Here is a 17547-nt window from a genome sequence, read left to right as displayed (position 1 = left end):
CAGGGCTGATGTTTTTTAGGATTAACCGATTAGCATTTGGATAGCAAAGGGAGATTTNTTTTAAGTAAAACAGTGTGTCGCTACCTGATATTCCTCATTGATGGTGTTTTTCAGGTGAAGCTGGAGAGTAACTTTGCATCCATCGTGTTTGCCATCATGGTGCTGGAGGGGCTGGGAAGGTCGCTCGATCCCAACTTGGACATCCTGGATTTGGCCAAACCCCTGCTGCTGAAGAACTGCGCGTCGCTGCTCTGATGCGCACGCACTCCCAATCAGCAGACGCAGAAGACGGGCAGCTGCGCAGTCATTATGTGAATTTGCAGGTACTATGAGTCTACAGCACGTCCTCTTAGTACTGTTTCAATAGGTTCTCGTCAGAACTGCAATGCAATGTTCCCCGGTAGGTCACGAGATCATTTCATTACATTTCAGCAGAGTCCAGAACGTAAATACCTCACGGCGTCTTTTATGTTTAGTGGCTGCAACAACTTTGATTACTTTTGTTTACGCTTCGTCTCCTGCAGTCTGTATTAAGTAGGAGCTTTTCATACATGGGCATGAACTTTAAAAGCACACTCACTGATGAGTCGATGCATTTTGCAGAAATAGTTTGATTACTAATCAGTGAGTCAGACACAGGATGCAGTCAGAGGACATTTCAGTAAGTATGTAAGATGAAATAACAGAATCCTAAAAGAAACCCAAGCTGTTTCTCAGTTGCCTGGTTTTCTTTTTAATTGGTGCCTTCCTAAAGTATTCCTACCCCTTAAAACACTTTTCAGGTTAAAACCACAAACCTTTTCGTATCTATGTGGAATTTTGTTATACCAACACAACCAAGCTCAGAATCGTGACCTAAAACCACAACCACCATGTTTTTATTTTGGTTTAAAACGCCCGAAATGTGAAAAAGTGTGGTGTGGGTTAGCATTCAGTCCTCTTGAGGGAACATCTTGAGACTAAAATGTTTTCCGATTCTGTGTGAAGCAGCAGTCAAAATGAATGAATGAGCATTATTTTCAAATTTCAGATAAAAGGGCTTTTTTTTTTTTATTCTGTTGACATTTATGCACTACTGTATATCTGTTGTGGTTGAAAGGGTATGAATACTTTTGAAGGCACTTTTATCCCTGCAGTGTTTATCTTCTTTTAATGTTTTATGGATTTTGTTTTAGAGTTGATCAGAAAACTGTATCATTTGTACTGATGGCCAACTGTACTGTTTTTTGTATTTTAATTGCCTGTTATAAGACATGCTCTCAACATTCATGCCATTAAAATGTAATACAATCTATAATTGGGATTCTTTTCCTACCTTTGCCTGTGTGGTCTCTAATCGCGACAGTGAACTCCAAACCAAAACAAATGACTACATTTAAGACAAAAGAATCCATTAATCTGCAATTTATTAAATCTGTCAATGAAAAACAGACAAAACTTAATTCTGTCGATGTCATCAGGAAGAACAGTCAGCATGGCTGAGCGATGAAGATCGAGAGGATTCGGTGCAAAAATTGGGGGGGAAAAACAAAAATCTCATCACATACCCTTTATTGCAAAACAGTTTTTCTTTTCGCCACCATCAACGGCCCATAGAGGGCAGCACTGTTCAAGTAAAATAAGAGGGGAGAGGTGTTTTTTTTTTTCTTTAAAAAAAACCCTTCAATAATAATATTATTAATTAATAATAATGACAAAACAAATAAAAACATCTCTAATAGACAAACACAATCACCTCAGTATAAGACAATTTTCTGTTACGGTCACAACAACCAGAGAGAAGTTGTTTTTTATTTTCCCCCCTATATTTTTAATGAATTAAATAGTTTTTAAAAAATATCTCACCATTTAATTATAATCTTTTTTTTTCATTTATTGCGAAAAATAGGCAACTGGATTAATTGTGATGATTCAAGATTTGTGTGTGTGTGATTAAGTAGACAGAGATGGTGAAACTTCTCAGAGTGTTGGCACTGAGACTAGCATTGCAGTACTCCCACTCTGCCACCAGGTGGCAGCACGACACAGTTTGAGCATTCCTCCAAGTTTCAGTCGAGGCAGAATGTCCCGTTCCTGTTTCTCCGAAGGGGATGTCAAGTACTGCCAACAACGGTTTTTTTTTTTTTTTGTTACTTTTATTTTCTCTTTTTTTGGAATGATACTTGGGGTGTTTGTCCACAAATTTGTCCACAGTCGCTTATTTGCGTTGCGAAATCTAGTTCTATGTACAAAGGTTTCAAATCCCTGAAAGACATTTACAAAGACGAGTGCAACCTTCCACGTGACCGCCCCCTTTCTGGGGAGGCTCAGGGAGATAGTCGGGGTTCCTCCAGAGGGCAAAAAGACGGATGGGTCGGTTGGGGTAGTACCAATCGGATCTAGTAAACGTGCCACAGAAGGATTCAAGAAAAATTGTTCCTAGGAATGAAGTCAGAAGAGAATGTCAAAACCTTGGAGTGAAAAGTGTCGATCCTTAGTAGGAAGGTGGAGGAGGTCACAGATACTTCCTAAAGATGAACTGAAACCAGAAACCATCATTGGCTTGTCATATTCCTTCCTGCCCATTCAGCAGTCTCTCCATACATTTCAAAATAAAGTCCTTTAACCCCAAGCAGACTCTTCTCCAGGTTAATACTGATTGTTTTGATTATAAACCTTCTCTGCATCAGTGTGATGTCCTCTTTTCTTCCCCTTGCAGTTCCAGTTCAGGACCGTAGAGGATGTTAAAAAGCCATGTTGGGTGAGATGAGCTTTTTCTTTTTTTCTTCTAGGACTGGATCCATGGAAGAAAGCACGCTGTAAACCGTAAAGTATAATGTTGGTACTCCTTTAAGGTGGTTATATACGATGGCATAGGCAAAAACGTTCATTCTCTCGCAAAATAATGCACACCCACACTCATACACCCTTACGGGCTCCAGTTGTTCATGGAAGATGGAGCTCGAGGCCGTCTGTCAGCAGTGCAACAAAGGTTCTTGAGGACTCTTCTTACCGTGGAGGTCAACAGAGTTCAATAGTTTAAACTAAGAAGAAAACAGATGAAGAAGAGGCTGACGTCTTGATGCCAGAAGAGGCAGCGACATATTTGTTCTCATTGATGAAACCCATCCTCTCATCCTACCGTTCCTTTTTGTTGTAGAAATTGCCAGTAGCTTGTTTTTACATTCCCCATGTAGGAGTAAAGCCTGGTTAGGTGCGCTTGGAATGAAGAGGAGGGACGCAGCGTCTCTTTACGTGACGGCTCCACTCGCTGCCAACAGAGGTCGATGTTTGGGCTCACAGTGGGGGGTGGGGGGAAGGTGAAAGGGGAACGGAGACGGGGTGTGGTCGACGTTTGCGGCTATGAGCTGAGCCAGGGGTGGTTTAGGCATTCCCCAGCCGAGGCCCTCTTCTCAGGCACCATCTCCAGCATGGGCAGCAGGAACTGCGTGAAGTGGCCGGCGTCTTCGTGCGACCAGCCGTACTTCTCGACCAGCACGTCAAACAGAGACCACGGCTTCAGCTTGGTGATGTGCCGCAGCTCGCCTGCAGGGAGGCACATGGAGCATAGTCAGCGTTGGCACCCAAACAGAAGGGATAAATATAGAATAGATCTCCAATCTAATCCATCAACTGTAGCTTGTCCCGGCCATTCGCACTGCAAAGCTTTGCACGTTTCACACATTAAACATTGAGGTTTTAGAAGTTCAGCACCGATTTTTCCCCAAAGAAAAACAAGGGTAGACCTTCATAGATGAAAGAACACAAAGATACTTTGAACACCATTAATAGATGCTATGACATCTATTTGATATGCTAATAAAGGCAGTGTTGTTACCTGTAACAACTCTTATTTTTCTTTAAAATTGTGAAATTATCCTATAAGGGTCTGTAATAAAAACCTGCATAAACATTTATGAATAAACATGTTTGTGGGCAAGGTTACTCCCTAGTTGGCATTGTTGGGTTACCGGTACCAATATGTATACAGGGGTTTTAAAAGTTACGGTTTCAAAAACATTTTTTCCATCATACCGTTTGGGATTTAAAGGGCTTTTAATGACAGTTTCCACCTCCCGTATGGACCTGGGGGTCACACAAAGCTGCCATCTCCCCCATCTCTTACAGCACACTGTAAGAGATGGGGGCCTCCTACATTTTCCTCTTGCGTCAAAGAAAAATTGCTTGGAAATACTTGGAAGTCGTGAAAACCACAGACAGCCTTGTTGTTAATATTAAGAGAGCACCAGCAGACAAGGCAAGACTATTTTTAATAAGCTGTTAGTTAGCTGCTACTTTGATTTTTTTTTCTGTGCGATCATGCTACAATACTATGAAACCATGACTTTTTAGCCAATGTTATACCGTGAGAATCTCATGATGACCCAGACCTGCTCAGGAACGCAAGAAGAAGAATTATAGTTTTATCGTACTTGAACATCTAGGACAATGGTTCAGAACCCCAGTCTTGGTAAGGTGCATTCACTGACCACAAAAATATTGGATTTTGGGATTTCTCCTGCATCTTTTAAAATTTCAGTTGGGCCAAATAATGTTCAGGTCATTATAAAGGCAGCAAAGTTCTCATTCTAAATTCCTTTGTCTACAATTTACAAATGCGTTACCTTTAAGGAAACTAACGAGTAATAATAGAATGACTTTTTTATGGATTAAAACCTAAATTTTATGTTTAGCATTAGTGAGCAAGAGTCTCCCCGACTATCCCGTTTTGGGTTTTTTTTGGGTTGCAACATTAAAAATGACCAGCATGTGACAAAAAGGGACCCATGAGCAGCAGCTCTTTTGCTTTACCAGCTGCCTGACTCTCATTATTTTAGGTCACAGATATTATGTTATGTATTAAGATATTTACTCTATAAATTGTTTTTTCAGTACGAATCGATGGTCTGCCTGGACATCTTATATAAAAAAACCGACGGGCACTTTTTCGAGAGCCGCAATTATTTTACAATCAAACAGAACAGCAGCTGATTTCACTAATTACTTCACCTCCTTCTATTTATGGGATTGCTAATCAGTGAGGTGCTGCATCATTGTTGTGAAAGCCTGCAGAGTCTTGGCTGAACACCAGACTGACAGAAGGCAGATGGACAGAAAGAGAGAGAGAGAGAGAACAATGACCAAAGACGAAGATGCAAGTAACATGTTCATTATTGAGGAAAAGATGGAAATAGTTGGTTGGGAATGCAGCTCTGACAGGGAAGAAAGAGCGCTGAGACTGGTTAATGATGGGGCTCGACCAGTAGGTTCGCTTAAAACCACGGCTGCCATGGTAACCTCTTCACACCGTGACAGAATGTCTTCTATTTATCAGGCATTCTGGCTAGAGATTAAGAAAAATATTTTAAGTGCAATTTTAGCTTATGCAGGGTTTCTTTAAGACCTTTTTAAGAGTATTATGGATGAAATTCAAGACTTCTATCGCAACAGAAATGTGCAAAAGAAAATTGTACGTTTTATACAGTAGTGCTAAGCTTTTTTGCACAGAATGTACGTCATCACGGTGAGCCAGTGGCGAAGACAATCGTCCAGCCAACTGGACATTTACCAATGGTTGACGCAAAAAGCTACCTTGGTAGCTACCTAGCTAGCAAGCTACCTAGGTAGCTAGTTACTTCTGCTGGTCAACAGAAGTAACTAGCTTCTGTTGACTAGCAGCTAGTTACCATTAGCCTCAACTGCCTCCAGTTACAGAACCTAATCTGCATGCAACTCAAACCTTTGCCCGACTTATAAGTCGGACGAGAAAAATAAATTATATATGCGAGATTAAATAGTCCTGCTACAATAAGCTGTAAGACCTGTGATCAATGTATTTAAGGACAATTTGAAATTTATTCTTATAAATTTAAGATTTTTTAAGGATGCATAGACACTCTATGTTTTCCCAACAGTTCAATAAAAATCATCATGCATAAAAATTTTTAAAAAACAAGGTCAAGCGGCCCACCAAAGGCTTTGTGGCCCACAGGCGAACCCCCCGCTTTCCCCGAGGAGCAGAGTTGGGAAGTCAGTTCAGATTAACAGAGCGCCGAGAGATAAAAGGGTGAACAGTGAGACATCAAGAGCATGCTCAGAGAAGATTCAGATCTCATGACACACAAAGGAAGGATTTATGAGCAGGAAGGAAAGCACCAAAAACAGAACCTTAAAAAGTGAAGGAATGACAGAGTGAAAGGTTATTAGCTTGATCGGACGCAGGTCTGTCCACTTACCAGGCTTAGAGATGAGCAGAGCCACAGAGGAGTGAGACATGATAATGGCAATTCTTACAAATACTTTCATATTTCTCTGTCAGATTTTTTTTATCTTAGTTAAAGCCCTGGTAGTCATCAATAAACTTCACATCTTTACAGCTTACTTCACTCCCAAACAATCACTTGACATGGACGTAATATCTGAAGGTTGCTATGGAGACTGGCTGATCTCTACATTAAACTCTCAGTGATCTTTGGAGATATGTTTTTTCCCTACATTCCCCATCAGCCTCGTCACTGTGTGTGCTCATAAACAGAAGTGATACTGAGCCCAATGCCGCTTACAGCTTTAACTCTACTTGTTATTTAGATAAAACGTTTTTTTTAAAGATTTTCTCAAAATTTAAGAGTATGCTGATGCAATAAAAGCTGCATTGATTTAAAAGCTTTTTATGCATATTTCTCAGTTTTTATTTTTTTATTTTTATTTTTATTTCAGGCCAAAAGATAAAACGAGTTCAAACTGAGTAAACTGAGTTGTGCAACCGGGTAATTATTAGGGCTGCAACTAAAGATTCTTTTAGTAATCAAATATTCTGACGATTAATCGATTAATCATAAGTAAAATTAGCACATCCTGCAGATTTTCCATTTCCACTTAAGCTCATTTTAAACAATATTAGAGATACATTAAAAATATAAAAACAAACAAGCAATTTAATTCCATTTTAAGTAAAAAAAAAAAAACACTTTATTGCCTAAAATGCAAACACCTTATTTGCATAAAGTGCAAACACTTTATGCACTATGGGTACCCAAAGGAATACCTAAAGCGTATTCCTTTGGGTACGCTTGATCATTTGAAGCAAAGTACAAATCGGCAGCTAAAGAAAATACTTCTATCAACAACAAAGCTGAGCCCTTATTACTTTAACATCAATACAGTGCAGGGCTGATGTTTTTTAGGATTAACCGATTAGCATTTGGATAGCAAAGGGAGATTTCTTTTTTTCTTTTACAGAATTTGAACCAGGTGAAGCTAAAATTCCCAAATGAGTTTTGAGTAGAACAAATAAAGACAAAGATGTTTTTTTTCTATCTTAAATGAAAAAAAAAATATATTTTTTGTACAGTTTTGGCTTAATTATTGCTCTGATTGTGTTGTTCTTTCAGCAACTGGCTTCTGTTGACTACAGTTAGCAATTAATTGATTACGAAATTACTTATTTCAATTAATCACGATTAATCGTTTCAGCCTTAGTAGTTGTAAGAAATCAGTTGAGTTTACAACATGTGTGCTGCAAGTGGAAAAAAATCCTTACAACTAAGGATTTAGCACAAAATAACATAGATTTCGACCGGATTTTCTAAACTTTTGAGAGACATTTCACATCAACGGCAAAAAGGAAACCTGCCGTGACTTCATACTTACCCGTACTCTGCCTGAGAGTTCCTATGAAAAAACAAAAGCTCGTCCGGCTTCTGACCCCCCACATTCACTTCCTGCCACCACCCAGGATGAGGCCTCCACCCACGGTTCAGTTTACCTTTCTTGGAGAAAAACTCTCGGCTGAACTTCCCAGCAGCTACCACTTTGCGCGGGACCTTCCCGAGGAGCTCCGTGATCAGAGCGATGTGGTCTGCCCCCACCATCACATACGTCACAAAAGGGAACAGGCACGGTTCAGCGTGACAGCATGCACACACACGTCAACACACACATGCCGTCGGCTGCACGGCTGCCGACACACACTGCCGCCCCGAGGGACACGTTTGGAGGCCGAATACTGATCGTTCTGAATCGATACGCCCAATTGGTGGCAAACTGAAACGGTCTACTTGTGTCCGTTTTCTGTCCCTCTTTGACATCCGTGTGTCTCGGCGCCACCCAGCTCTCAGGCCATCGCTACCTCTTCTGTTGAAGAACTCCCGGGAATACTTTCCAGAGAGCGCAAAGTGCCTGGGAATGCAGCCCAGCAGCTCTATGATGTGGGCTATGTGGTCTTTTGGGGAGGGGAGAGGAGGAGAAGAAGAAAGGGGAAAAGCAAATAGAAAAAGTTGAGTGAAAGACAAAAAGTAAAGGGAGAAACGGAATCAATAAAACAAGAGTGTAAGGGTGAGAAAGTAAAAAAAAATCAGGGAGGGACACAAAGAGAGGGAGGAGGAAGAAGGAAACAAAAAACGACAATCAGAGATTATGAAGAAGGACAAACACGTTAATAAGCTGCGGCACCACAGGTGGTGAGGTGGTGAGGAAATGAGACGAATAAAATCGAAATAACGATTCTGAAATAACGTGGGCTCAGTGGAGGGGGAACAAAAGTTGCTTCTGTGGAAATCGGGATAAAACCAACAAAGACCTCGGATCCTGGCGTCTTAAAAAAAACAAGAAAAAAAAAACAAGTAGAAAGTAGCCGACCGAGCGAGGAGAAAAACAACAAGATGAGCGAAATCAGAGAGCTGGACGAGATGAAGAGATGGAGGATGAGGAAAAATGTTTGAGCTCTACAGGAGAGAGAGTCTGCATGCAGATAGAAACACAGGAACGAAAAACTAATGAGGCTCTGAGGCGTACGTTACAACCTGCTACCTTTTTGCTGCAGGGTTCGTACGTTTTTCCCGCCGTAAAATTCAACAACTTTTCAAGCATTGTACAGGTACGATTTTAAACTTTTCAGCACAACACTTTCGAGGTAAAAACAATACAAATTAACTAAAACAGGACAATTTCAGTTCTCTAGTTTATGGTGTCATTTATTACTCTAACTGGTATCTTGTGATAGTACCTTATATTAAACAGCAGAAGACGATTAAAATAAAGCTAAATGTTATGTTTTTAAATGTCTCTCTTACACACCTGACTGGTCCGAGAACAAAACGCTCATCTATCAAAAAGTTCCCCAATTTCAATAATGTTAATGCAAAAAAGAAAGAAAAAAAACTTAAGCCAACAATCTTTTTTCAATTACGCAAATAAGTCACAGAGCCACTCGAAATAATAACCATTATTTCCACGTCATCTATTTACTGAAAACGACCGATTTAGAGCGTTTCAGTTTGGATTACTTATGTTGAAGTAATTCAAACAAATTGTGTTAAAGCATTTAATTTGGTCATTTAAGTTAACACAATATACAAAGTTAAAAAAAAAAATTCTAAAAGTTTTCTGGCATTTATTAAAACACTAATAATTTTGGTAATTCTAACCGAGCTAAACAACTTAAGGTTTAGTCTAATTTAACTTCAGACAGTGAGGAAAAAAAGTTTTTATTAGCTGTAGCAAAATATCTGGTTTCAATGCAAAAAACGCTTCCAATCAAGCCTCAGACTATTACAAACCCCTGCAGCCTGAATTTTAAGGAGTTTGCACAGAAATGAAGCACTTCCCAAACCTTGAAAACACTTGAGTGAAATTCAAGCATTTCCAAGGATTTCAAGGACCCGCATGAACCCTGTTGCTAGGAACTAAATGACGCCAGCGGCGTGGTGCGCTTTGTTGGTGTGAGAGACGCGAGTTGTGGCGAGCAGTGAGATGAAGACGGAGGCACAGCGGCAGAGCTCAAGGTGAGGGTTTAAAGTCGACAGTGGACAGGAGGATTTGGGGAAAGGGATTCCTAAACTAAGCTTACTTCATCAGTTTATCCATTTACAAAACACATTGCTAAAACGATCTCCATTGCTCGGAATAATCTTTTTGCAAAAGAGACGAGACATCTTAATGTCCACGTAGAAAAACTGTTGAAGTTAATTAACTCGGAGAGTTTAAGCTCTCATTCGAACAATGGAGAGACATCATATATGTAAGACACTTTGCTGATGATGTGGACGTTCAGTGCTGGTGAAAAGCTGACAGATTCTTTAAAGGTGCGTTAGAACGTTCTTTTTTCAGGGTGTGCGCAACAAACAACTTCAGTGAATTTATTTTTCAAAACTACAACCTGGCAAGCTTACGCATAAACCCTTCCCCACCCTAATATTTAGCTAAGTGAATATTAGTCACTCCTGTTCACACACGTTTTACAGCCACCAGCAAATATAACAGAAAAAAGATCCATCAGAAAAAAAAAGATCCATCCTCTTCATTGCTAAATTTTCTGTTTTATCTCTTTTTTTTGTAAGTCTGGAAAATCAGAGATAAGATATTGGTTCTTAAAAAATAAAAAATTCTGAGAATAGATGCTTATTGAAAATTATAAAGCTGTTTATAAGAAAAAAGAAAGAAGGAAAGTCATGTGACATTTGTGGCTCTAAATGAGTTATTTGGCTGGCCTGTGGGCAGAAATGGCTCTTGAGGCTGTAAATTTGCAGATAAAATTATTAAATTATTAAATTTTGAGATGGTCTCAATCGCTTAACAAGCTGGAAGCGAGTAAAAACGATCAGATGTAATTATCCCAGGAGCTTGTCGATGGCTAGAAGAAGTGTTTGGTTGATGTTCAACTTGCTAAGGAACACATAATCAAATCTTAGCTGAGCGAATGCATCTATTTGAGTGTGCAGGTATAATTTTAACCACAATAAAAATAAAAAATAATTAAAAAAATCAAACTTCTAAGCGTCCCATTACAGTATTTGAGAATCTCTGATGTTGTTTGTTGTGATTTAATCCCAGCCTGAATAAAGAACGATCCAAACGTAATAAAACATTCACTAAATATCCAGAACAGATTTCAATAATCTGGAACACATAAAATAAAACCAACTCGTACAACATTTTACTGAAATACTCACCCTCGTCCCGGGAGTAGTCCTCTCCAGAGTGAGGCTCAAACAGATAATCTCCTGTGGCCAGCTCAAACGCCTGACAGAAAACAATATAATAATAATGATAATGATAATAATAATAATAATAATAATAGAAGGGATGGACGACGTGTCGTCTGCGTTTTGGACTCGGTTCTGTTCACCATGCAGGCAGTGCTCCAGATGTCCGCCGGCGTGCCGTATCCGCCTCCTATCAAGACCTCGATGGAGCGGTACTGTCTCGTCTGGATGTCTTCTGTGAAGTGCTTGTGCTGTTCAGGAGAGGAAAAAAAACAACAAAAAAAAACGGGAGAAGAATCACGTTGGTGTTTCTGAATCGACAAGAAATCGGCAAAAACTCTCCCCCTACTGGAGCATTGCTTTTTTTATTTTTATTATTCATCGAGCGTGAGACACCATTTCTGTTTTCTCATCAACCGCTTTCTGCACTTCTGCTTTTATTCCTGCATGTCGGCTTACGTAAGACCAAAGATTTCTCGGCTGCTGCTGTGTTTATAGCTGCTGGATCGCAGCTCCTGCCAGCGCGTTCAGCTCAGCAGCCTGGATTTAATGATTTCTGCTGGCTGAAAAAATAAAAAAAAAAAAGAGGCCAGACTGACGGCAAACAGTACGACTGGAACGCCGTCTGATGGCTGTCGCGTTCCTGATCCTCTTCGTCTGTATTGGAGATGTTCATTCGTTCCTGGTTTATTCTGCATAGGTTACCAATATGTGGAAGCTAAGTTTCTAAAGGGAGTAATTTGGTCCAATTCCACCTTAAATGTTAAATGCCTTGTAAAACTCATAACTCCTCTTACATTTTTTTAGATTGTGTCACATCCTATTGAACAACAATATAAATGTGATTGTGATTTTATGATAAACCAGCACAAAATAGAGCACTGTTATGCATTTATTACTAATTATCGACAGTAATAAACATAGCAGCGGCCGAGAATAAGTATAACAATATTACCAGATATAGCATTTTAAATTCTTATTATCAATATTAATAATGACATTCATGTTATGTTTTGGGAAGGAAAAGTGTATGTGACTTTTCATTTCGTTTCACAAATGCAAATCTGAAAAGTGCGGTGTGCATTTCTTTTCAGCAACCCAGGGTCTCCATCAGCTTTGCAGACTAGAGAGGGAAATTTTAGCCGGTTTTTGTCCGACTGAACGGAGATGATCAATTTCCATCGTCTTGCCACAAACTTTCAACTGAATTTAGGGAATGTACTTTGATTGGACCACTTTAATTTCAAGTGTGCTTTGATTTAATTACATTGTAGCGCTAGCAGTTACCATTTCCCCAGCAAAAGGGGGAAACTACAAAGGTGCCCCACAGTTTTCAGATTTGTATTTCTAAAATCCTGCATCGCTTGTGAGCAAAACATTTGAAATTTAAACGCAATACTTCTGCACTTTGGGAATATTACAAATTTATCCTACAATAAAAAACAAAACCAAATTATCTCCCATCATAAGCAAAGCTACACTTATGATATATATATACATATATATATTTTAAAAGTATCTGATCTGGATATTCAACGCCAAACGCTGGAATGTTTTCCATTTTCATTTATTAAAAATATTAAAACGTCTACAGAAAAACAAACATGTCTATGCAAATGTTCCCATTAAAAGTCCAGGTTTCCTCTCACCACCCAGCAGGCGTTTCCCAGGTCAGCGATTTTGACTCTGATGGAGTCGGCGTTGCGGGGGTCAAGCGGGTTGATCAGGAGGTCTGCAGCTCTGGCCCTGACTGGGTGTGGACAGAGCGTCACAGTTAGCACACAACGTTCACCACATTCACTGAAACACCAATCAATGCATCTCGTCTTGCAGATGCATGAGAAAATTTCAGAAAAAAAAAAGAAAAAAACAAAAGAAAAAGAAAAATCCATTCTTTAAATTTTGTATATTTATTCAACGGGACTTAAAAACAATAATTGCTGTTTTCACTCTTAGTAAATCATATAAAATTAATGTAAATTAATTGTTTAAAAAAACTATTTGTTAAGATTATCAAGGAAATGGTAATATGTTTGTTAATCTTTATAGTCGCAAAATGGCCCAAAGGAAAAAATAAAATACCTAAATCAGCAAAAATTAACAGTATCTGATGAACAAGGCAGGGGGGGGGGAATCCCAGCTCTTCTCCAAAATGCAAGGTTTCCTCTACATGTAACTGCTCAAAATAAAAGCTGCCACACCTTCAAAATAAATGTTTTTTTTTCTTTAATGCATGTTAAAGCCTACAGTTAAGCATTTATACAAACCATAGTCAGTCTGAAACAAATTAAAGCATCATGAAACATTAAAATTGACTTTATTTTAAAAAAAAAACCCACAACAGTTGGTCGTCTGACTGTGAAGATGGCTACTGTGCGCTGCGCTACTCTCAGGAGTGAAGTAAACTGTAAAGACGACAGTCCGAAGTAGAGGAAAAGGTGAAAGAAGGTACCTAAAGGAGGTTAAGTTGGATGTACTTTTAGCTGACGCTCAAGTGAAAACGACCCTAATCTTAACGTATTTTTGAACGACAGTAACGTAGCTAATCAATAGAGTTCAGACCTCTTCACTAACTGAGGGATAACTGCTGCAGACAAAAAGAGCTTACACACCGACAGACATGTAACCTCACATCAAGCAGCTGCTTCAGCAACAGTTCAAGGTAATGATAGTAAAATGTCAAACGTAGGTGGATGAGTAACTGGTGCTGAGTCAAGCAGAGAGGGACGAGTTTTGGTGGAAAACTTTGAATCAGTCTCTAAAACAGAGTTTGTTTGTTCGTGCAGTTATCTCACATTAGTTTGCAGATTTGAATGTTTTGTCTCTGTAGACATTATTCAGTGAAGTGTTGATGAAATCTGGGAAGGAGATCATTACAGATGAGAGGAGCTGACACCTTCCAACAAGGTAATAATAAAAACTCCGCTTGGATCCTTCAAAGCTTTCACACTATATACTCATGACTATTAGATGTCTTTTGGAACTTTATAGAATAACTGATCTATTATCTGTATATATTTTTGGTATGTTGTTATAATGTGGTCTCAGCACTATAATATGGTTCCCTGTAGGTAAAAATAACCATCACAATATCTTACAAATTCTGCAGCTTTTAAATTGAATTCACAAACCCTGCATGTGCTTGTCAAGTCACTACCGCAGACTTTAAGACATGTTGCTGGTATTTCATGTGATAAAACGTTATAAATTAGTGCAAGAGCAAAGCAGAAGGGAAATAAAACATGCTTTGTGCCAATGCCTTCTACCTTTCGGCGTGTCTCCTGTGCTCGACGATGAAACGGTGCGACTGCGGTCCGCAGTGGGGCTATTTGTTGCGGGTTCTGTCCCAATGTCCACCGTCCCCACGGGCACCGGGTTTCCGGGCTCGGGGTCCAGAGGCAGGTCGGGGAAGAGGGGCACGGCGCCGCGGTGCTGCTCGCTGGAGCCGTTGGTCAGCGCCGGCTCGGCCACTTCGCCGTTGTACATCTCGTACCCGGAGCTGAGCGAGATGTCCCGGTCCGTGTAGCTGAGCTCGGACTCCACCAGGGGGCAGAGGACGGGCTCGGGTGTGGGCGAGGGGGTGGGCGGCGTGCCGGGGTTTTGTCTCAGCGACTCGGAGACCAGCAGGACGTGCCCGTTAGTTTTAGCTGAGTTGGTTTTAGTGATCTGCGGTTTAACCGGAGAGGTGCTGTCCGTGAAGAGGTCCGCCGTCGTCGTCGTCGTATCGTCGTCGTCTTCTTCGTCGTCATATATCTCCTCGTACTCCTCCCCCTCCTGCTCCTTTGACTCCTCCTCTTCCACAGCTGCCTCCTCCTCCTCGGCTTTGCTCTCAGTCTTTTGTGCCTCTGTTCCGATGTCTCCATCCTCCTCCCGTTTCTCCTCCGCCTGTTCTTCCTCTACCTTTTCCTCCGTCTCCTCCTCCTCCTCCTCTTCCTTCACATTCTCATTTTCTGTCACTTTCAGTGGCTCCTCCTCCTCTTCCTCCTCCTCCTCCTCCTCCGCTTGTCCTGAATCTCCATTACCTTCTTCTGAGGCAGGGGGTATGGGGGCGTCTTTTTCAGCGACAGGCGTGGGCTCCTCCTCTTCTTCTTCTTCCTCTTCCTCCCCCTCCTCTTGCTGGCTATCAGCGGGGATTTGTGGCGTTTCGCTTTGCTCCTGGGGAGGCGCTGCGCCTAATACGAAGACAAGGGCAGAAAAACAGCAAGTGGGTGGAAAGGGGATGAACAGCAAGTCCAGTCAAAGACAACGTAGGCGAACGGAGAGGCAAACTAAAGCGAGTACGAACATGAAAGAGACGGGGGGGGGGGGGGGGGGGGGAGGGGAGGCAGACGGAGAAAATGTTTGTTTCTGTGAATCAGCTTGGAGCCGACCCACATCCTTCCCATTCACAGGCAGCACAAAACTGCATCTGCATGCTGCCGGGCTGAATCACAAACTGTGCTTCCATTCCAGTTGTCGAAGCAAATTTTGAGACGATTTTTTAAGTACAACAACGTTTCCAGGCATGTTTCTGTCACCTGGTTTGAACCGAATCAAACACGCCACAGAAAGCATCATTCCATCAGATATAAATATCAGAAATATTTACATTTTGTGTTTAAGACGAAAGACAATTTTTTGTCTACATTTATATGAACTTCTCAAGTGGCATTTTTAGTTTCGCCTGTTTCAAATTCTGTAACAAGAAAAAAAAAATCTTTAGTTGAGATTAATCCCCAAAAAATAATCAACAAATTATCTCTACACTGTGTTTATTTACGTTAAGTCAAACTGAAGGGATGGAACTTTTTCCACCATGTTGACATTGGAAGTAATTCTTTAGCCTTTCCTACAAAAGGCCAAGCAAACGCTAAGGGAATGCTGCTATTGCACTTTTGGCAATTTTATTTTCACTGTCTTAAAAATAAAAGGAACTGAATCATTTATTAGCATTTTTTTAAATGTATGTCTAATATTGTATGAAATACGCTTTAGTGGTTAAATGAAAAAACTGCATGATCCTATTGATCGATTAATTGTTAGAATAATCGATTAGTAGAACCACTGTTATCTGCAGCCTCTTGCTGACTCCGTTACGGCGTTTTCCTGGTCGTAAAAAGGTTTGAACCTCGGTGGATCCGGCGTTGTTCTTTAACGTCCCGACGAATGATAATCACAGTTTGATCATCAACGGAGCAGCGACCTGAAGCACTCAGTAACACTGGTTCAACGAATGGACTGTGCTCTAGACGTCAGGTTCGTCTCAGAAAACCAAACGATTTCACCGTTTCCAATGAGAAAAGATTTCAAATGTGCAACCACAGTTAGGCAAAAGAAAAAAAAAAGCATGTTTTTTTTCTGCAACTTGGTAAGAGACAATCTGATGTTAGATTCTGACCCTGTGTGAATGAGAGAAAATCCACAGTAAATTCAAACTTGTGCACCTGTATGAGAAACGTATGCCGACATTCACACATTTCTGACGTTTCACCAACAGAACTCACATGTATGATTCGTCAACCTGACAGGTCTCTCCCTCTCTGCTCCCTCCTCCTCTTCGTCCTCTCCATCCTCCTCGTCATCGTCGTCATCGTCGCTCTCTCCCAGAGCCATGCTGGGTCCCAGAGGCGCCACCGGCAGCGGCGGTGGTGGCTGCTGCTGCGGCGAAGGCAGGCTGCGTTCAGCGTCACCTTTGTCGCCGCTCTCTTTGGCTCTCTCCTCCCTGATCTCGGCCTCTCGCTCCAAGGCTTCGATCTCCAACATCCGCCTCTCCAGCAGCTCGGCCTGCCGTTTCTGCTTCTTCTTCAGCTTCTTCTTCTTGTTCTTGGAGATTTTTCCCACCTGGGAATAGAAGGAAAAAGTAGATATAGCCATAAATCAGAGGAAAAAAACCCGTCGATATACACATATAGCATGAGAAATGCCAATGGTGGATTATTCAGTTATTAGTTTTGACTGATGAGACATGATACCAAACTCCACAACTGAAGGCTGTTGCAGAATTATTTTCAATCAAATCTGATCAAACCACGCAGGAAAATAATCGTATATATTCTTATGTTTCTGAGTTTCATAGTCATGTGGGTTTCGTGTCGAAGAAGAGAAAAAACTCTATTTATAAAAGGTCAAAAAGTCTGCCGATATGCAGACAGAAAAAGATAAAACGATGACTGTGTTGTTTAAATTATCTTGCTTTCTGACTCCCACTCAGCAGGGGGCAGCATACATCCTTTTTTAAATCAATCTCCCCTCCCCAGGCTCTCTGAATACTGTTTCATTTGCTTGGATCTCAGCGGCTTGTGAGCGAGCTCTGCTGACCGAGATGCAAACAAAACCAAATGCTTACAAACCAAAGCATGGACAAACCTGGATGTTTTGCTTTTAACTTTGTTTTATGTTGTGTGTGTGTGTGTGTGTGTGTGTGTGTGTGTTTTTTCTTTTTAGTTCATACTCACATCAGACGTACTCACCGGTTTGAGCTGGGGCGCTGTGCTAACTGAAAGACACGGACAGACAGACAAAGATGAGTGGCTTCAGATTCTGATCAGGCAGCAATCAGGACCTTTCAGGTAAAGATCGGCTCACTGCAAAACAACAAACTTCCACA

The 17547-nt window shown here is 40.8% G+C and overlaps 1 protein-coding gene across 10 annotated transcripts in view; it reads right to left on the bottom strand.

The window, feature by feature from the left end:
* Positions 1 to 2083: 2083 nt before the first annotated feature.
* Positions 2084 to 17547, bottom strand: part of srpk2 (SRSF protein kinase 2) — a 65818-nt gene continuing 50354 nt past the window's right edge. For 4 of the 10 annotated variants that reach the window (XM_016668792.1, XM_016668791.1, XM_016668797.1 and 1 more), the window contains 9 exons: positions 17396 to 17436; positions 16445 to 16781; positions 14228 to 15133; positions 12611 to 12711; positions 11105 to 11212; positions 10929 to 10998; positions 8108 to 8200; positions 7745 to 7837; positions 2084 to 3525 (listed from right to left, as the gene is read on the bottom strand). In XM_016668792.1, the coding sequence (XP_016524278.1) occupies positions 3341 to 3525; positions 7745 to 7837; positions 8108 to 8200; positions 10929 to 10998; positions 11105 to 11212; positions 12611 to 12711; positions 14228 to 15133; positions 16445 to 16781; positions 17396 to 17436 (1934 nt within the window). In that variant the 3' untranslated portion in view covers positions 2084 to 3340. The remainder of the gene's footprint in view (positions 3526 to 7744; positions 7838 to 8107; positions 8201 to 10928; positions 10999 to 11104; positions 11213 to 12610; positions 12712 to 14227; positions 15134 to 16444; positions 16782 to 17395; positions 17437 to 17547) is intronic. The other 6 variants (XM_007546737.2, XM_016668795.1, XM_016668793.1 and 3 more) reach the window with 5 other exon arrangements.

The sequence above is a fragment of the Poecilia formosa genome, unplaced genomic scaffold (assembly GCF_000485575.1).
Source record: "Poecilia formosa unplaced genomic scaffold, Poecilia_formosa-5.1.2 Scaffold17, whole genome shotgun sequence".
Classification (NCBI taxonomy): domain Eukaryota; kingdom Metazoa; phylum Chordata; class Actinopteri; order Cyprinodontiformes; family Poeciliidae; genus Poecilia; species Poecilia formosa.
This window is presented reverse-complemented; position numbering and strand designations above follow the sequence as displayed.